This window comes from Prorops nasuta, unplaced genomic scaffold (assembly GCF_024137725.1).
Source record: "Prorops nasuta isolate Cenicafe-Biocafe unplaced genomic scaffold, Cenicafe_Pnas_1.2 PNAS00013, whole genome shotgun sequence".
Taxonomy (NCBI): domain Eukaryota; kingdom Metazoa; phylum Arthropoda; class Insecta; order Hymenoptera; family Bethylidae; genus Prorops; species Prorops nasuta.
Window position 1 is genome coordinate 705,393 of NW_027116810.1, and position 17,430 is coordinate 722,822.

General features: G+C 32.9%; 1 protein-coding gene across 2 annotated transcripts in view; it reads left to right on the forward strand.

Moving 5' to 3' along the window:
* Window positions 1-17,430, forward strand: part of mRpS30 (mitochondrial ribosomal protein S30) — a 55,235-nt gene continuing 37,805 nt past the window's right edge. Inside the window, exons 1-3 of one of the 2 annotated variants that reach the window (XM_066734583.1) lie at window positions 1-660; window positions 797-1,395; window positions 1,490-1,883. In XM_066734583.1, coding sequence (XP_066590680.1) covers window positions 224-660; window positions 797-1,395; window positions 1,490-1,883 — 1,430 coding nt within the window. In that variant the 5' untranslated portion in view covers window positions 1-223. The remainder of the gene's footprint in view (window positions 661-796; window positions 1,396-1,489; window positions 1,884-17,430) is intronic. The other variant, XM_066734582.1, reaches the window with a different exon arrangement.

A 17,430-nucleotide genomic window follows, 5' to 3' on the forward strand; every position in this document is an offset into this window, starting at 1 on the left:
TCCCTGAAAATAAACGACCTCTGACACGCCATGAGCAATCTCCCGTCTTATCTCTGGTCATTGTACAGCAACAACATTCAAAATGCCGGTGCTGGCACGCTGAACCCGAAGTAAAATTGTCAGTCGTAAATTGTCATAATTCTTTGAAAGAAATGTCGTCGATCTGTTAGCACCGAAACGTTTTTTTTTTCTGAGTTAATTTTGATAATTTTTGTTGTAAAAAATGTTGGGAAAGGTTAGGCAAAGGATGTTAAATCATCATTTACTATTTTCAAATATGAGTAAAAAGTTTAGTCATTCGATTAAGTCCGAAGCAACTATATATCCTCCAATACTGGATTTGTCATATGAAGCTACACAAAGAAGAAAGCGAGAAGCCTGGCATGATGAAATACGAAGGATAAAAACTGTAGAAGAAAAGCTATTTAAAATTAATATGCCAAGATATTATGGTTGGAAAAGTGTAATTTTACAAGAAGAGAAGATACCATATAATGCTTTACCACTAACACAATACATTACAAGAACTCATGTAATGGAACGAAAAGAATTACCTAATTACTATGATCAGTTAATTGAAAATGAGCAACTAGATTTTATTTCAAGTGCAATACAAAACCATATAATGGATATTATAGCATTTGAGTATACGATTAGAGAGTAGGTACCTGTATAGTTCTTTGTTTTCAATAAAATGTTTTTGTAAATTCAGATAAAGTAAAATACTATTTCAATATAGTAACTTATATTTAGGTTAAGTTATTTTAATTATTGATCAAATTTTGTTTTCTTTTAGAAGAGAGTATGAACAATTTCATGGTTATTTTGATGATAAATCTGTTGTTGAAAATAAAGTAACAAATAGAATTGTCAATCAAATAAATAAAACCTTATTAGCAAATTTATCTTCAATATATCCCCATTTAATGGAAATTGAAACAGACATTGAACCAAGAATTGAAGCATTTTGGTTTGCTGGTGGATTAGGTCCGCCTAATTCTAGAAGGAAAAGTCTTGAGGGAATAAAGTTTTTTAAAAAATTTGCTAATGATCCAATAGATAGACCTATACAATATTTAGGAAGTCCATCTTTACAATTACGTTGTCAATACCCTTTAAAAGAATTTATACCAGTAAGTGATATTGAAAACTGTGAACTGCATATTCCATGTTGCAACTTTGATCCTTCTGTATTTGGCATCTGCAGTAAGCGTAGACATGGAACAACTATTCCAGGGTTTTGGCCTGGTGATCCATGTGAATTTGCTTTCCTATCGTATCATAAATTAGGACATTTACATAATAGGCCTGCATATAAAGATTTAGATGACATTATTACGGTACAATCTATTCGAGCAGCTTATGCATGGCTCTATGGCCAAGCCTGTTACCAAGGTATATGATACAATATTGTGTTTTTATTACGTTAAGCATTTAGATATAGCGTAATATTATTAATTTTTTAATACAACTTATCTTTTTCTTAAAGGTTTTTGCACATATCAAGATCTTACTTACCCTTTAACAACACAGTTAGTCTTAACAAATGGTCAGTTTTGGGCACTAAGTGCTTATCAGCTTAATACAATATTACATTATGAAGAAAATGCTGATCATAATAGTAAAAGAAACCTCTGCTGGACTACAGCGCCTATGCAATTATTTGCAGCAGTAGAGAATGAAAAAGTTATAGGTTTTAACATTGATGTTTTAAAACAATTAATAAAGTTTTACATAAATGTTCCTCAAGAGAAAGTAGGTGTTAATATGAAACCATATTTGGACGACAATGTACAAGTTATTGCTGATATAGAAGATACTGGAAGAAGAGAATGGCTTGAGTCAAATTACAAACATTTAGTTTCTAATCGTCCGAGACATAGGTATGATCAATAGATTTATATAATAAAAATATCAATCACTAACAAAAAATCAAATATTTAAGCTATATTTTATGCAGGGAATAAGCATTTTACATAATACTTATTTTTACAAAATTTAATTTATTTAAAGAGTTGCATCAAGTGGTATCACTAGTTTGACTCTGCAAAGTCATTTGTGGATTTTGAACGTTACTTTGAAATTTCAAAATATTGTACCTATATAAGATGATCCAATAGCTATTGGCACTGAGCTTATATCTGAAAAAAAGTAGAAGATTCGGAAAAAATAGTGTAAAGTTTCTTTTTATGGGGTGAGCAGTATCATACTGTACTCATTTTTAAAGATAAAACCACCTTAGAAATATCAAAAGCATTATGTATCTTATAAATGGAGTCTATATTTTTTATTGCATTTTCCTGTAAATGCTGATCTTGAGAACATCAACCCAAGTATTTAAGAATATAGATAACGTTGCTAAAGTGCCTGTACTAAAAAAAGAGAACAATTTGAAAAAAAAACACAAATACATTTATTTTAAAAAATAAATAATGGTACAGTTTTATAATAGAAAAGTATAAGAAACTTTATAAGTTTAAAATTCTCTTTAAAAATGACGTTCTGGCAATCCCCTAAATACAAGTTTTTACAATTATTTATGGATGTGTTGCTGAACGGATATTTTTATATCGATATTAAGGGGCTAGACCACTGTAGAAGTAGAAAATGAAACGCGTTCTTTGACATTTTATTTTTTATAGAAGGAAGGAAAATAAAAAAATACTAAGTACATATGTTATTAAGTATAAATTGAAATATAGTATAAAAAATTTTCATTGAAAAATATTACAAAATAGTGGCACCAGAGCTATTCTTCTGAAGTATTTACTTTTTCCACGCCACGCAACATAACTTCAATAATTTTCAATATTTTCTTTCGAAATTTTAATCACATCTTTAAAACCACGTTTCGAAAAGAAATACGTAGGGAAATTTCGATTGGTTAATTCGAACATTTTTTATAAACAAATAATTACTATTTGTTTGGATCAAAAATTTAAAGTCTTCCTTTAAATAAACGCCAATCATATAAAAATGAATATTATTAAAATTCCCTATGTACTTCTCTTCGAAATGTTGTTTTAAAGATATGATTTATGTTTCGAAAGAAAATATTGAAAATTGTTGAAGTTATGCTGCGTGCCGTGGAAAAAGTCAATACTTTAGAAGAATAGCTCTGGTGCCACTATTTTGCAATATTTTTCAATGAAAATTTTTTCTACTATATTTCAATTTATACCTAATAACATATGTACTTAGTATTTTTTTATTTTCCTTACTTCTATACAAAATAAAATGTCAACGAACGCGTTTCATTTTTTACTTTTACAGTGGTTTAACCCCTTAATAAGCGGAAGTTTATTTAACAAATTGTGGTCGTAATTTTTCATAGTATTTAATGTTATTGGATGGTTTTGAAAATGCCAGTAGCTTATACAGGGTGTAACAGCAATGATGTTTTTAATTTTAACCACATATTCTTGGGGCTAAACTAAGTAAAAAAGTCTTATACTATAAGGTCCGGAAAAGCATCATTTCTGAGATAAATTAATTTTAAACCGATGAATCAGGGCTTTGATTCAACGGAAAAATTACTTTAATTTCACTTTCGTTCACAGTTCCCCTTCAAAAAACAATAGAAGCTTGTATTTCTTTGTCGATCGGTATTGTCGTACACGGATATACATACACGAACGCAACTACGCCGATTATTAATATTACCTCCCAATGTCTTATATTCCTGATCCTGGTGCTGATGAAATTCATTTTCTGCCTATTTTTAAAAGAATCCTCGGAAGCACCCATTTAGTTGAAAACTCTGAGTAACGATACGGCGTTATTTGTTGATTAATTCTCAAGTCGTCTTATCTTTTCGGTGACGCGACATATGAAATGTTCTAAGGTAGTTAACAAATAAGTTTTATATTAAAAAAGCTATTATAAGAAATTTTATTTTTTTGTTTTTGAAAATTTTACTCTTTTATTAGATAGAGCAGTTTGCTGTGTGCATCATTGGAAGAGCAAAATGACTCGAAAATAGATTCTCAAGTAAAGCCATAGTCTTGTCTAGAAATTTCAATCTAAATGGAGAGCTTGAGGGATCCCTTTAAGAATAAGTAAGCTTTTTTTTCATTTTATGAAGGGACAAGCCACAAAACTAAAAATAATTTTTTGTTAATGCTGTAAATTATTATTCATAGTCTTTGCACGTTCTTAGGTACGAAAAGATTTGAAAGAAAAATTAGTAAATGCTTATGCTTTTCTCTTCACTTAATTACGATTTGCTAGGTGAATTGTAAAATATTTCTTTTTGGTGACCATATCAACTTGTAGTCACTATAAACTAGAATCTGACCTAGCAATTGGCAAATTTTACTGGCAAGTCCATTTAGGCAGACACTATGTAAAAAGTACTAGGCAAAAAGGCAAAAACTATGGGCAATCTACGGTATAAAGAAAAAATTATTTTTAATTTTGTGGCGTGTCCCTTCATAAAATGAAAAAATAGCTAATTTATTCTTAAAGGGATCCCTCAAGTTCTTCACTTAGATTGAAATTTCTAGTAGACTATGGCCTTACTTGACAATCCATTCTCGAGTCATTTTGATCTTCCAATGATGTAGCAAACTGTTCCATCTCATAAAACAGTGAAACTTCCAAACACAGAAAAAATACAATTTCTTATAATAGCTTTTATGATAAAATACCTATATGTTGACTACCTTAGAGCAGTTTATATGCTTCGCCACCGAAAAGATAAAGCGACTTGAAAATGAATCCACGAATAACGCCGCATTATTCTCCAGACTTTTCTACCAAATGGGTGCTATCGAGGATCAGTTTAAAAATAGGCAGAAAATGAATTTAATCAGCACCAGTATCAGGAATGTAAGACATTAGGAGGTAATATTATTAATCGGCGTAGTTGCGTAGTGTGGGCGTATGCGTGTACGACAATACCGATCGACAGAAAAATACAAGCTTCTATTGTTTTTTGAAGGGGAACTGTGAACGAAAGTGAGAGTAAATTTTTCCGTTGAATCAAAGCCCTGATTTATCGGTTTAAAATTGATTTATCTCAGTAATGATGCTTTTCCGGACCTTATAGTATAGGACCTTTCGACTTAGTTTAGTCCCAAGAATATATGGTTAAAATTAAAAACATCATTGCTGTTACATCCTGTATAGGAAACTAAGAACAAAGAATTATTTAAATAACTACATTGATATTTTAAAAAAATTACGTATAAATTAAAATATTTTTTTACGTATAGTTCTGGATAATCTCTTTGCGTTTTTAAAGAACCTAATAATAAAAAGATCTATAAAAAATAACAACGCGTGTGCTACATACTAAATAAACCAATAAAGTACTTTCGTGAGACTTACGAAAATTCTTGATTTATTTATTTAGAATATAGCACACACACATTGTTATTTTTGTATGGATCTTTATATTATTGGGCTCTGTAGAAACGCAAAAAGATCATTTAGAACAATACGTAAGAAAATATTTACATTTATGCGTAATTTTTTTAAAGTATCAATATAATTGTTTAAACAAGACTTTTTTTTCTGAATATTTCAGCGTATTTTTCTACAAAAGCTATTGGCGTTCTCGAAACCATCCAATATTACTAAAATCCGTGAAAAAATACGACTACAATTTGCACAAAAGACTCGCTCTTTGATGTCGATATACAGAATTTCTCTCAATAAACACAAAAGTTCGTAGGATATTATAAGAATATTGTATATAAACTTTTGTTTACAGAACCTAAACTAGTGTGTGAAATTACTGAATACACACGTAACTTCCCTCACATACAAAAGATTACAAATTTAAAACTTAAATACATTAAAGAGAAGAAGGGGGAGGGGGGGTATACTGTTAAATTAAGAAATTTGATTGAATATCGTGGCCTGTCGCCCTCTTATCATTAGTTTTTTGAAATCAACAAGAATTGCTTTTCTGGCATTCAAGTGATTTGATAGAAATGCTTTATATTTTACGTAGAAATATATTAAAAATGCAAGTGCCATTATTATACAGGGTGGAATGTTAACACCGCGTTTCCTTGAAAGGGGTGATTCCTGAGACCTTTCTGAACAAAACCCCGTTGTCCGTTTTTAAATCTAGCCCCTGGTTAAGGAGAGGTAAAAGATAACATTTTGCACGCTATTATGAATCATCTTTATGAATGCAGTAGTATTAGTATGTACGTGTGACAAGTGAGAGAAATTAAAGAAAAGATGCTGCTGACTTTTCACTCTCTCCTTTTATTGAATTTTTCAGAATCGGTGAGAAGTTGTTGCCGATTTGCTATTTTGCCTTTTTATTGATTAATATGAAATATTGATATTTAATTCGCGTTCTTGCACAATAAATAACGCGTACGCGTATTTTACCTACGGGGAATCTTGGTGAAATGTTATTGTGCGTCACCATACAATTTAATTTCCGATGCCAAAAAATTAATGGACAAATCGGGATAATGTAAATAAAATTCTATGAGGATTTTGCACACTTTAAATTAAGACTGTGCTCCAGTCAATGAGTGTTAGCTTGGCACAACTGAGCGCTCATGAGCACTCATTTACTGGAGCACAGTCTTAATTTAAAGTGTGCAAAATCCTCATAGAATTTTATTTAAATTATCCTGATTTGCCCATTAATTATTTGTCATCGGAAATTAAATTGTATAGTGACGCTCAATAATACTTAACCAAGATTCTCCGTAGATAAAATACGCATACGCGTTATTTTTTGCGCGAGAATTAACGCGAATTAAAACTCAAAATTTCATATTAACCAATAAAAAGGCAAAACAGCAAACCGGCAACAACTTTTCACCGATTTCGAAATAATCAATAAGAGGAGAGAGTGAAAAGTCAGCAGTAACTTCTCTTTGATCACTCTCACTTGTCATACGTACATACCAACACTATTGCATTTGTAAAGGTGATACATAATAGCAGGCATAATGTTATCTTTTACCTCTCCTTAATCAGGGGCTAGATTTAAAAACGGACAATGGGGTTTTGCTGAGTAAGGTCTCAAGAATCACCCCTTTCAAGGAAGTGCGATGTTAACGTTCCACCCTGTATATGTACGACATACGTATATTACATTTGCCTTTTTAATACAATTTTTTTTTTAATATAGAAACATTTCAATTAAATAATTTGAATGCGAGAAAACGTAGATCTTGGAGAGTTCCAAATATACTCACTAGGCGAGTGGATGGGCGTTGACTACCGCTCATCAGAGGTCGACGGACCATAATGTTCAACGCGAACAGAAGTTATATTTGGGATTTTTCACGTTTTCAGTTTTTGATACTTATTTCTTCATTGTTGCTTTAGAAATGCACTCGTAAAATTGCATTGTTTTTTAAGCCTTTTACAGTCATCCATATCACTTGAAACTTTTTCTCAACCATTCACGAATATACAGGTTGTAACAGCAATGAGGCTCTTTTAATTTTAACCATATATTCTTGAGGATAAGCTAAATCGAAAAGTCATGTACCATTAATTCCATAAAAGCATTATTGTTGAGATAACTCAATTTTAAACCAATAAATCCGGGCTTTGGTGCAACGGAAAAAATACTGTACTCTCACTTTTGTTGCCATTTCCCTACCTTTTAATAAAAGAGCTCGTACCTCTTCATCATTCCGTATTTCCGTATGCACACACACATGCAACTACGCCGATTACTAATATTACCTCCTAATGTCTTATATTCCTGATCCTATTGCTGTATGAAATTTATTTTCTGTCTATTTTTAAGGAAATCCTCAAAATCATCTATTGAGTTGAAATTTCTGGGCAACAATACAGTGTTATTTGTAGATTAATTTTGTAGTCATTTTATATTTTCCATGACGCACAATATGAACTGCTCTATCTTATAAGGTAGTCAAAAAATAAGTATCATATTAAAAAAGTGATTATAAGAAATTTTATTTTGTTCGGTTTCTGAAAATATTACTGTTTTATTAGATAAAGCAGTTTGCTGTATCATTGGAAGAGTAAAATGACTCGAAAACAGGTTTTCAAGTAATGCCATAGTCTCTTGTCTGGAAATTTCGACCTAAGTGGAAAGCTAAGGGATTCCTTTAAGAATAAATAAGCCTCTTTCCATTCTTCGAAAGGACAAGCCAAGAAATGAGGAATAATTTTTTCTTTGTGCCGTAGCTTATTTATAGTTTTTGCCTAGTACTTTTTACACAGTGCTTGCTTAAATGTACTTGCCAGTAAAACTAGTCAATTGTTGGACCAGATTCTAGTTTATACTGACTAGAGGGAGGTATGATCACGCGTAAATGAAATATTTACTAATTCACCAAGGAAATTCAAATAATATTAAGAGGAAAGCATAAATATTTACTAATTTATCTGGAATATTTCGTACTCAATAGTGTACAAAAACTATGAATAATCTATGGCATGAACACAGTTTCTTTTTTAAACTCTTTTTTGTCCTTATAATTTAAAATTTTATTCTTAAAGGAATCCCTCAGCTCTCGACATAGGTTGAAATTTCCAGACAAGACTATAGCATTACTTGAAAACCTATTTTCTGGTCATTTTACTCTTGCAACGATACAGCAACCTACTCTGTCTGATAAAACAGTAAGATTCTCAAAAACCGATAGAAATACAATTTTTGTATAATCGATTTTGGACATAACACTTATTTTTTTACTACCTTATTAGATACAGCAGTTCATATAGCGTGTCACTGAAAAGATAAAACAAATTCATAATTAACTTGCAAATAACGCCATATTGTTGCCCAGAATTTTGATCTTAATAAGTGCTTTCGAGGATCCTTTTCAAAATATCCAGAAAATAAATTTCTTACAACACAAGGATCAGGAATGTAGGATATTAGGAGGTAATATTGATAATCGGTGTGGTTGTATGTATGTGTGTATGTATGGCAATACGGAACGGTAGAGAAGTACGAACTTCCTTTGTTTATCGAAAGAGAAGTGTCATCGAAAGTGACACTAAAGTAATTTTTTTCGTTGAATCGAAACCCTAATTTATCGGTTTAAAATTTATTTATCTTAGCAATGATGCTTTTACGTTATTAATGGTACATGACTTTTCGACTTAGTTTATGCTCTAGAATATGTGGTTAAAATTAAAAGCATCATTGCTGTTGCACCCTGTATACATATATCGTTTTCGGCTCTTCTGGTACCAAAGATATTCGTTAAGATTACGGAATATTAGGTCAGATCCACTTCATCTCTCGGTTTCTGTATAATAAAAAAATAGAAGATTCCATAAAAAAGTAATGATTAACTTTTCATGAACTTCTGACAATTTCTCAAGATCAAGCCACTGATATCAAGTTACACTGCCCTCCAAGATGTTTAATTATTTTTGCAGGATAATTAATTTTTGAGATAGTTCACTATGAAAATTAAAATAAGTTTAAACTAACTTTTTTTTAAATCGATTGCCCTCCTGACTTTCGAAATAGAGAAATCGTACTAGTTGAAAGTTGAAACTTTGTCTCGATCGTAAATTATTTGGGAACAGAATTGATGGAAGCCGGTGTAACAAAGTAACATGTATATAACCCTCAATGACTTTCCAGAAGTAATCAATTATATTATTTCATGTTGCTTTTTAAGAAATAGTTTTCATAAAAATACTTATTGCTTTTGAAGATATTCTTAATTTAACCCTTTCACTGCTCTTAACGAGTTAGGTACGTCGACACTAAGTTGTTCCTAATATTTTTAATCTGATTAACCCTTTTACAACCACTACCATAATAGTACGCCTTCATTTGCAGCTTTAATGGGTCAGTGCCGTAGTTTTTTTATTGGACATTCTCTTCCTAATGAGGATAAGAAAAGTGTTAATATAGCATTGTATGACGTGTTGATAGAACGCCAAGCCTGTTGTAATATCTATTTACATGTAGAATATACCCGAAATGGAGATCCTCATGCCCCATTCTTGCTTAGGTTGGTTTATACAGAAGTGTATCTTTATTTATATGCGAGAGTCTACGCGCTACAGAACTCTTCCGACTGAGTACGGAAAAAGTATATTAATGCAAATATTGTCGCATACATGTGAAGATATACATATATAGGTATAAGCCTACCTACATATACATATAGAGTCACGGCGTTAGAATTTCCACCTCAGGTTTTTTGCGTCTTTCAAGCTGGCACGTCAAATTTAAAATTACGAAATTTTGTTGATGGATTCTGTAGCACGTTTCAAAGCACTAGAGTACTTTCATATTTTTAACAATCATTCTGTCAATGTGTTATAAAAAACACGATTTCGAAAAAATGTAATACTGTATTTTTATTTTCAAATATGTGAAAGTCAATAACTTATTGACAAAAGATTCCATAAAAGAATTTGATCTACATAAATTATAGAACTCTTAGACATGCAAACCGAACTCCACTTAAAATTGACGAATGTTAATTTTTTGTGCAAGCTAAATTTTTGTAATGTAAACAGGGGGTCTTAATTTTTTGTACTAGGGGTTCCACAAAAAAAAAATTGTAAAAATGGGACGACAGATAATTTAATTATCTTTGAATAGTAACAAGAAGGATTGAAATCATTTAAAGTTGACAAGAACATAAACTAAGTCCTGTAAACAAATAAGTTCGAACTGAAATCAGATAAATTCAACAAGTAAGTGACTTAATTAGTAAATTTAATTTAAAAAATAGCAAGACGAAAAAAAATACATAATCTTAAATAGAACAATGATTTAAATGGTATCTAAATGAATACGAATTCTAAATAAAAAGCAACTTGCCGGGCCCAGGCTTCATAAGTTTTTATGATACAGTCAAATATTGATTTAGATTAAGAAACAACATATTTTTATAGCATAATAATCAAACTATAGAATAAAATGAACGGCCTGGCAAAATGCTTTTGATTTAAAATTTGTATAGTTTTAAGTACAAATTTAATCATTGTTCTATTTAAGATTATGCATTTTTTATATTCATCTTTCTATTTTATAAATTTAATTTATTAATTAAGTCAATTACTTGATAAATTTATCTGATTTCATTGCAGACTTTTTTGTTCACAGGAGTTAGCTTACGCTTTCTTGTCAACTATAAATTATTTCAATCCTTTTCCTTCTAAGCAAAGATTACACTAGCACATAAAAAAAGTGGTCTTTACCTTGAACCAAACCCACCTATCTCTATGTATTTCGATGCGTTGATTCTGAATCTGAAGTTCATTTTAGTCAAAAACCTCCAAAATCTTGAGAAAAATGTGCAAAAAAAAACCTTCGAAATTTGCCAAAAATTGCAGAAGTCGCATTCAATTGTATAAACAAAATTCAGAATAAATTTTTATTATTTGAACAAGGTATATTTTTTATGTATTTTGATGTGCTGAATCTAAATCAAAATTTGGTTTAATTGCAACATGTACAGATTTAGCAAAGGCCATAAAAAAAGTGATATGAGTGAGACGATGGTAAGAAGAGAAAAGAATTGCACCGTCCTCCTTTTGTAACAAACTCTTTGATCTTCAAACAATCCATGCAGTGGTTTCCTCTTTCTCTTTCTGTTTTCTTTCTTTATATCTCTGTTTAGCGACCAACAAAAATCTACCATCATATTGCTATATAGCTATTCCATCTACCTTTATATCGAATCTCCGTTTCAGTTATATATTGATGAAATCGTTCTCCTTGTTCTTCACTGTAGTCTCCAAGATTTTCAGGGAAATAATCAAGGTGAGAATGAAGGAAGTGCAATATTAGATTCATTAAGCCACCAACATTTTTGAAACTTTTTCACAAATCTTTAACTATATTCTTGTAATGTACACTCTTCTCATTTCGTAAGAAGTTCTGAGAAACGTTTTTGGAACTTTTTCAAACTGCTTTCTCTAGTTCATTCATTGCGGGTTTTAGTCAATTTCGACGTTTTTTTTTGCATTTTTCTCGAGATTTTGGAGGTGTTTGACCAAAGCGGACTTCAGATTCAGAATCAACGTGTCGAAACACTTAGAGATGGGTGGGTTTGGTTCAACGTACAGACTACTTTTTTTGTGCCAGTTTTATTAAATTACTTAACGTATTTTTTATATGAGGGCCATTCCACGTAAAAACGGACAGATTTCGGAGTACAACACCGATTTTTTCTTTAAATATATGTTAATATAAAAGAAAATACAAGACTTTTGGCACTAGTTAGAGTCAAATATCTTTTTTCGCTCCGGAGATACGAACTGTCAAAGTTTAAATTTTTGCTGTTTTTGGTAAAAACACGTAATCTTTGAAAATTTATATATCCTAAACAAATAAAGATACAAGACTCTGGCTGGAACGAGAGCGCTCAGGAAGAATAATATTTTATTAGAAAAATATTTAAAAAAATAGTTTTTTATAATTGGTTAAAACTATTAAAAATTAAAATAAACATTTGAATTAACAAATGTGTTGTCATGCTCTGACAATTATAAAAAACTATCAGGAATGTTCCTTGGAATGTCCTCTACAAAGAAAAAAATTAAAACGCGTAACCTCTCTAGGTGTTCATAGTGAAAAAAAAAATTGTATCACGACGCGCACGGCCAGAAGTGTCGTTGGAGCGGTGTTAACCAGTGAGGCGCATGCGTAACTCAGCGCGACTAGTCTCTACATGTCGGAATCCATCAATCTATGAATAATGCGAGTTAATAACATTTTATAATAGTTTGTTTATGTTTTTATAACTATTATGAATTAACAATATATTTATTATTATTCTGCTTCATAAGCAGTCGTCATTAATTTACAAAATAATAAGAAATAAGACATTTGAACATGGCATTGAATATACAAATTATATACTAATTTATATTGCTACACTCCAAAAATTTTGGTTGACCCTTCGATTTTCGTACACTATAACTCGACCAAAACCTAAAACATAAATTGGGCGCCAGGTTCCCTAAAGAACCACTGTACTGTAGTGATCGCGAAATACGGTAATCGTCAAGCTGTAATACCAACTAGCTCAGTGAGTATAGGGTTAGGATTGCGTAAGCGGAGAGTGGGTGAGTCCCTGAAAATGTAAAATGCGGAAGGATTTGGCAGTTCGGGTCAAATCACTACATACTATATCCGATAATAAATTCTCTATATTTCCATAAAGACAACGCTATATATGCCAGATCTCATAGCACACAGATCGTTATTCGTATACTGTAAAACTATAGTTATGAATGGCATGGAAGACGGTTTTTTCGGAGCGCTCGGGATTAATCCAACGAATTTCTCTACGAAAACTACTAGCTAACCAACTAAAGGCCTTCTCAAGGCAGGTGTTTCTCCTGCGACCTTTCACCAAAACGAAACGATACTTTCTCGAAGAGAACCGAATGGCGTAGCTCCTTTCGGGGAGAATCCACCTCCGGGATTCCTTCCAACGAGAACAACTAACTGTACTCCCACGGGGTGATCGAACGCGGTAGCTCCTTTCGGGGAGAATTCGACCTCGGGATGCACACCTGGTTAAACACGACCAACTATACTAAACGTAACGGAAATCCGAACCTGAACGAATATCCCGATCACTCTTTACAACCGAATTCAACCCATCAACTATACTAGAAGCGCATACTCAAAGTTCGGAAATGACAAGGAATCCAATACTGCATTGAATACACGGTAATCGATAACAGAACTTAACGTAGGTTACATATAAAACTATATACATTCCATATCCGAAAATCCATAAGTGACTTGGTCATCGAATTAACTGCGAATCTCAGAATTTTCTCGACGATAGACTATTATTCCAACTATCAGTTTATGGCTCTAATTCCCAATTCACGCACTTTGGGAGCAGGTTTAACTCGTAACTCATGATTTTTGACAATCTCAAGGCGATTAAGCGCGTTTCTCCGGATTTTACTCGTATTATAAAGGATTTCTAGGAGCTGGGACTCCCGCTAACCTTTTCCGTTGAAGTTGACGGAGTAGGCTGGATCCCTCGACGGAGGTAGAGCGACGCAGCGTTGAGCAGCGTCGAGCAGAGCAGAACAGAGTCGGAGCAGCTTCCACACTTTTCTAATCCCATGATACGAGTCTTAAATTCGCGTCTGACCTCTTCCAGGTCTTAAGTATGAGTGTCGCAAAATTCGGAAGGCGCAAGCAACAAACTGTTGGTTCTTTACCCCCCATTTATCATAATTCTCAATCTAATTGGTAGAACCGATTAGATTATTGGTACCACCAATCAGACTCACGATCCGACTTCTTCCGTAAATTCAACTTGAATATTCGGGAGTCGCGGAAAGCCGAAGTTCGTTAGGCCTATTTAACATACGACTTATGGGCCAGGATCGTTACTCTACTTTTATGGCCCATCAATCACCGAACTTTATACAGTATTTCAGATGATAGGTAGGCCAATCGTACATGACGCGGTATTATGGCCTTGATAATATGACCATAATATGTATCATCGTTCTAGAGGAAAACATATATATCTTTTTAATGAACATATACTATCTTAACACATTGCCATCGGGTGATTTTTGCTCAAACTTGTCTATAAATCGGGGTATTTTTAATGAAATCAAACTATTTCGATGTGTGAATTAAAACTGCGGTTATTATTTATCTAATTAATATATTATCCATTATGGTAAAAAATAGAACTAAAATAAATGCTTAAAAATTACCAGCAAAGTGCACAAACGACGTATGTAATTTTTTTAAAAACGAGAAATCTCGTTTCCCGATCGCAATGTGTTAAAATAGTACAGGGTCTCAATATTTACATATTTTATTTAATTATGGCAGAAGAAAATATTATGAATATGTAACTGCTGTACTGAAAATATTAAACAAACTTTTACATTAGTATAATTATCTGATTCAGAAAAAGCTTTAGTTTGTAGTTGTGTTGTTGAATCTATCGTTAAAAATGCACGATAATTTCTAGTTCCTTTAACTATTTTCGCTTTTCAAAAAGATCTCGTTCAAATTATTTTAATGCTTATTAAAACTATTTGAACGAGATCTTTTTGAAAAGCGAAAATAGTTAAAGGAACTAGAAATTATCGTGCATTTTTAACGATAGATTCAACAACACAACTACAAACTAAAGCTTTTCCTGAATCAGATAATTATACTAATGTAAAAGTTTGTTTAATATTTTCAGTACAGCAGTTACATATTCATAATATTTTCTTCTGCCATAATTAAATGAAATATGTAAATATTGTGACCCTGTACTATTTTAAGATAGTATATGTTCATTAAAAAGATATATATGTTTTCCTCTAGAACGATGATACATATTATGGTCATATTATCAAGGCCATAATACCGCGTCATGTGCGATTGGCATACCTATCATCTGAAATACTGTATAAAGTTCGGTGATTGATGGGTCATAAAAGTAGAGTAACGATCATGGCTTATAAGTCGTATTTTAAATCAGCCTAACGAATTTCGGCTTTCCGCGACTCCCGAATATTCAAGTTGAATTTTCGGAAGAAGTCGGATCGTGAGTCTGATTGGTGGTACCAATAACCTAATCGGTTCTAACAATTAGATTGAGAATTATGATAAGTTGAGGGTAAAGAACCAACAGCTCGTAGCTTGCGCCTTCCGATTTTTGCGAAACTCGTACTTTAGTCCTGGAAGAGGTCAGACGCGAATTTAAGACTCGTATCGTGGGATTAGAAAAGTGTGGAAGCTGCTCCGACTCTGCTCTGCTCTACACTACTCTATTGGGTCCGACTCTGCTCAACTCTGCTCCGACTCTGCTCTGCTCGGCTCTGCTCGACGCTGCTCTACTCTGCTCTGGTCTGCCCGGCTCAACTCTGCGTTGCTCTACCTCTGTTGAGGGATCCAGCCTACTCCGTCAACTTCAGCGGAAAAGGTTAGCGGGAGTCCCAGCTCCTAGAAATCCTTTATAATACGAGTAAAATCCGGAGAAACGCGCTTGATCGCCTTGAGATTGTCAAAAATCATGAGTTACGAGTTAAACCTGCTCCCAAAGTGCGTGAATAGGGAATTAGAGCCATAAACTGATAGTTGGAATAATAGTCTATCGTCGAGAAAATTCTGAGATTCGCAGTTAATTCGATGACCAAGTCATTTATGGATTTTCGGATATGGAATGTATATAGTTTTATATGTAACCTACGTTAAGTTCTGTTATCGATTACCGTGTATTCAATGCAGTATTGGATTCCTTGTCATTTCCGAACTTTGTGTATGCGCTTCTAGTATAGTTGATGGGTTGAATCCGGTTGTAAAGAGTGATCGGGATATTCGTTCAGGTTCGGATTTCCGTTACGTTTAGTATAGTTGGTCGTGTTTAACCAGGTGTGCATCCCGAGGTCGAATTCTCCCCGAAAGGAGCTACCGCGTTCGATCACCCCGTGGGAGTACAGTTAGTTGTTCTCGTTGGAAGGAATCCCGGAGGTGGATTCTCCCCGAAAGGAGCTACTCCATTCGGTTCTCTTCGAGAAAGTATCGTTTCGTTTTGGTGAAAGGTCGCAGGAGAAACACCTGCCTTTAGAAGGCCTTTAGTTGGTTAGCTAATAGTTTTCGTAGAGAAATTCGTTGGATTAATCCCGAGCGCTCCGAAAAAACCGTCTTCCATGCCATTCATAACTATAGTTTTACAATATACGAATAACGATCTGTGTGCTATGAGATCTGGCATGTATAGCGTTGTCTTTATGGAAATATAGAGAATTTATTATCGGATATAGTATGTAGTGATTTGACCCGAACTGCCAAATCCTTCCGCATTTTACATTTTCAGGGACTCACCCACTCTCCGCTTACGCAATCCGAACCCTATACTCACTGAGCTAGTTGGTATTACAGCTTGACGATTACCGTATTTCGCGATCACTACAGTACAGTGGTTCTTTAGGGAACCTGGCGCTCAACATATGTTTTAGGTTTTGGTCGAGTTATAGTGTACGAAAATCGAAGGGTCAGCCAAAATTTTTGTAGTGTAGCAATATAAATTAGTATATAATTTGTATATTCGATGCCATGTTCAAATGTCTTATTTCTTATTATTTTGTAAATAAATGACGACTGCTTATAAAGCAGAATAATAATAAATATATTGTTAATTCATAATAGTTATAAAAACATAAACAAACTATTATAAAATGTTATTAACTCGCATTATTCATAGATTGATGGATTCCGACATGTAGAGACTAGTCGCGCTGAGTTACGCATGCGCCTCACTGGTTAACACCGCTCCAACTACACTTCTGGCCGTGCGCGTCGTGATAAAATTTTTTTTTTCACTATGAACACCTAGAGAGGTTACGCGTTTTAATTTTTTTCTTTGTAGAGGACATTCCAAGGAACATTCCTGATAGTTTTTTATAATTGTCAGAGCATGACAACACATTTGTTAATTCAAATGTTTATTTTAATTTTTAATAGTTTTAACCAATTATAAAAAACTATTTTTTTAAATATTT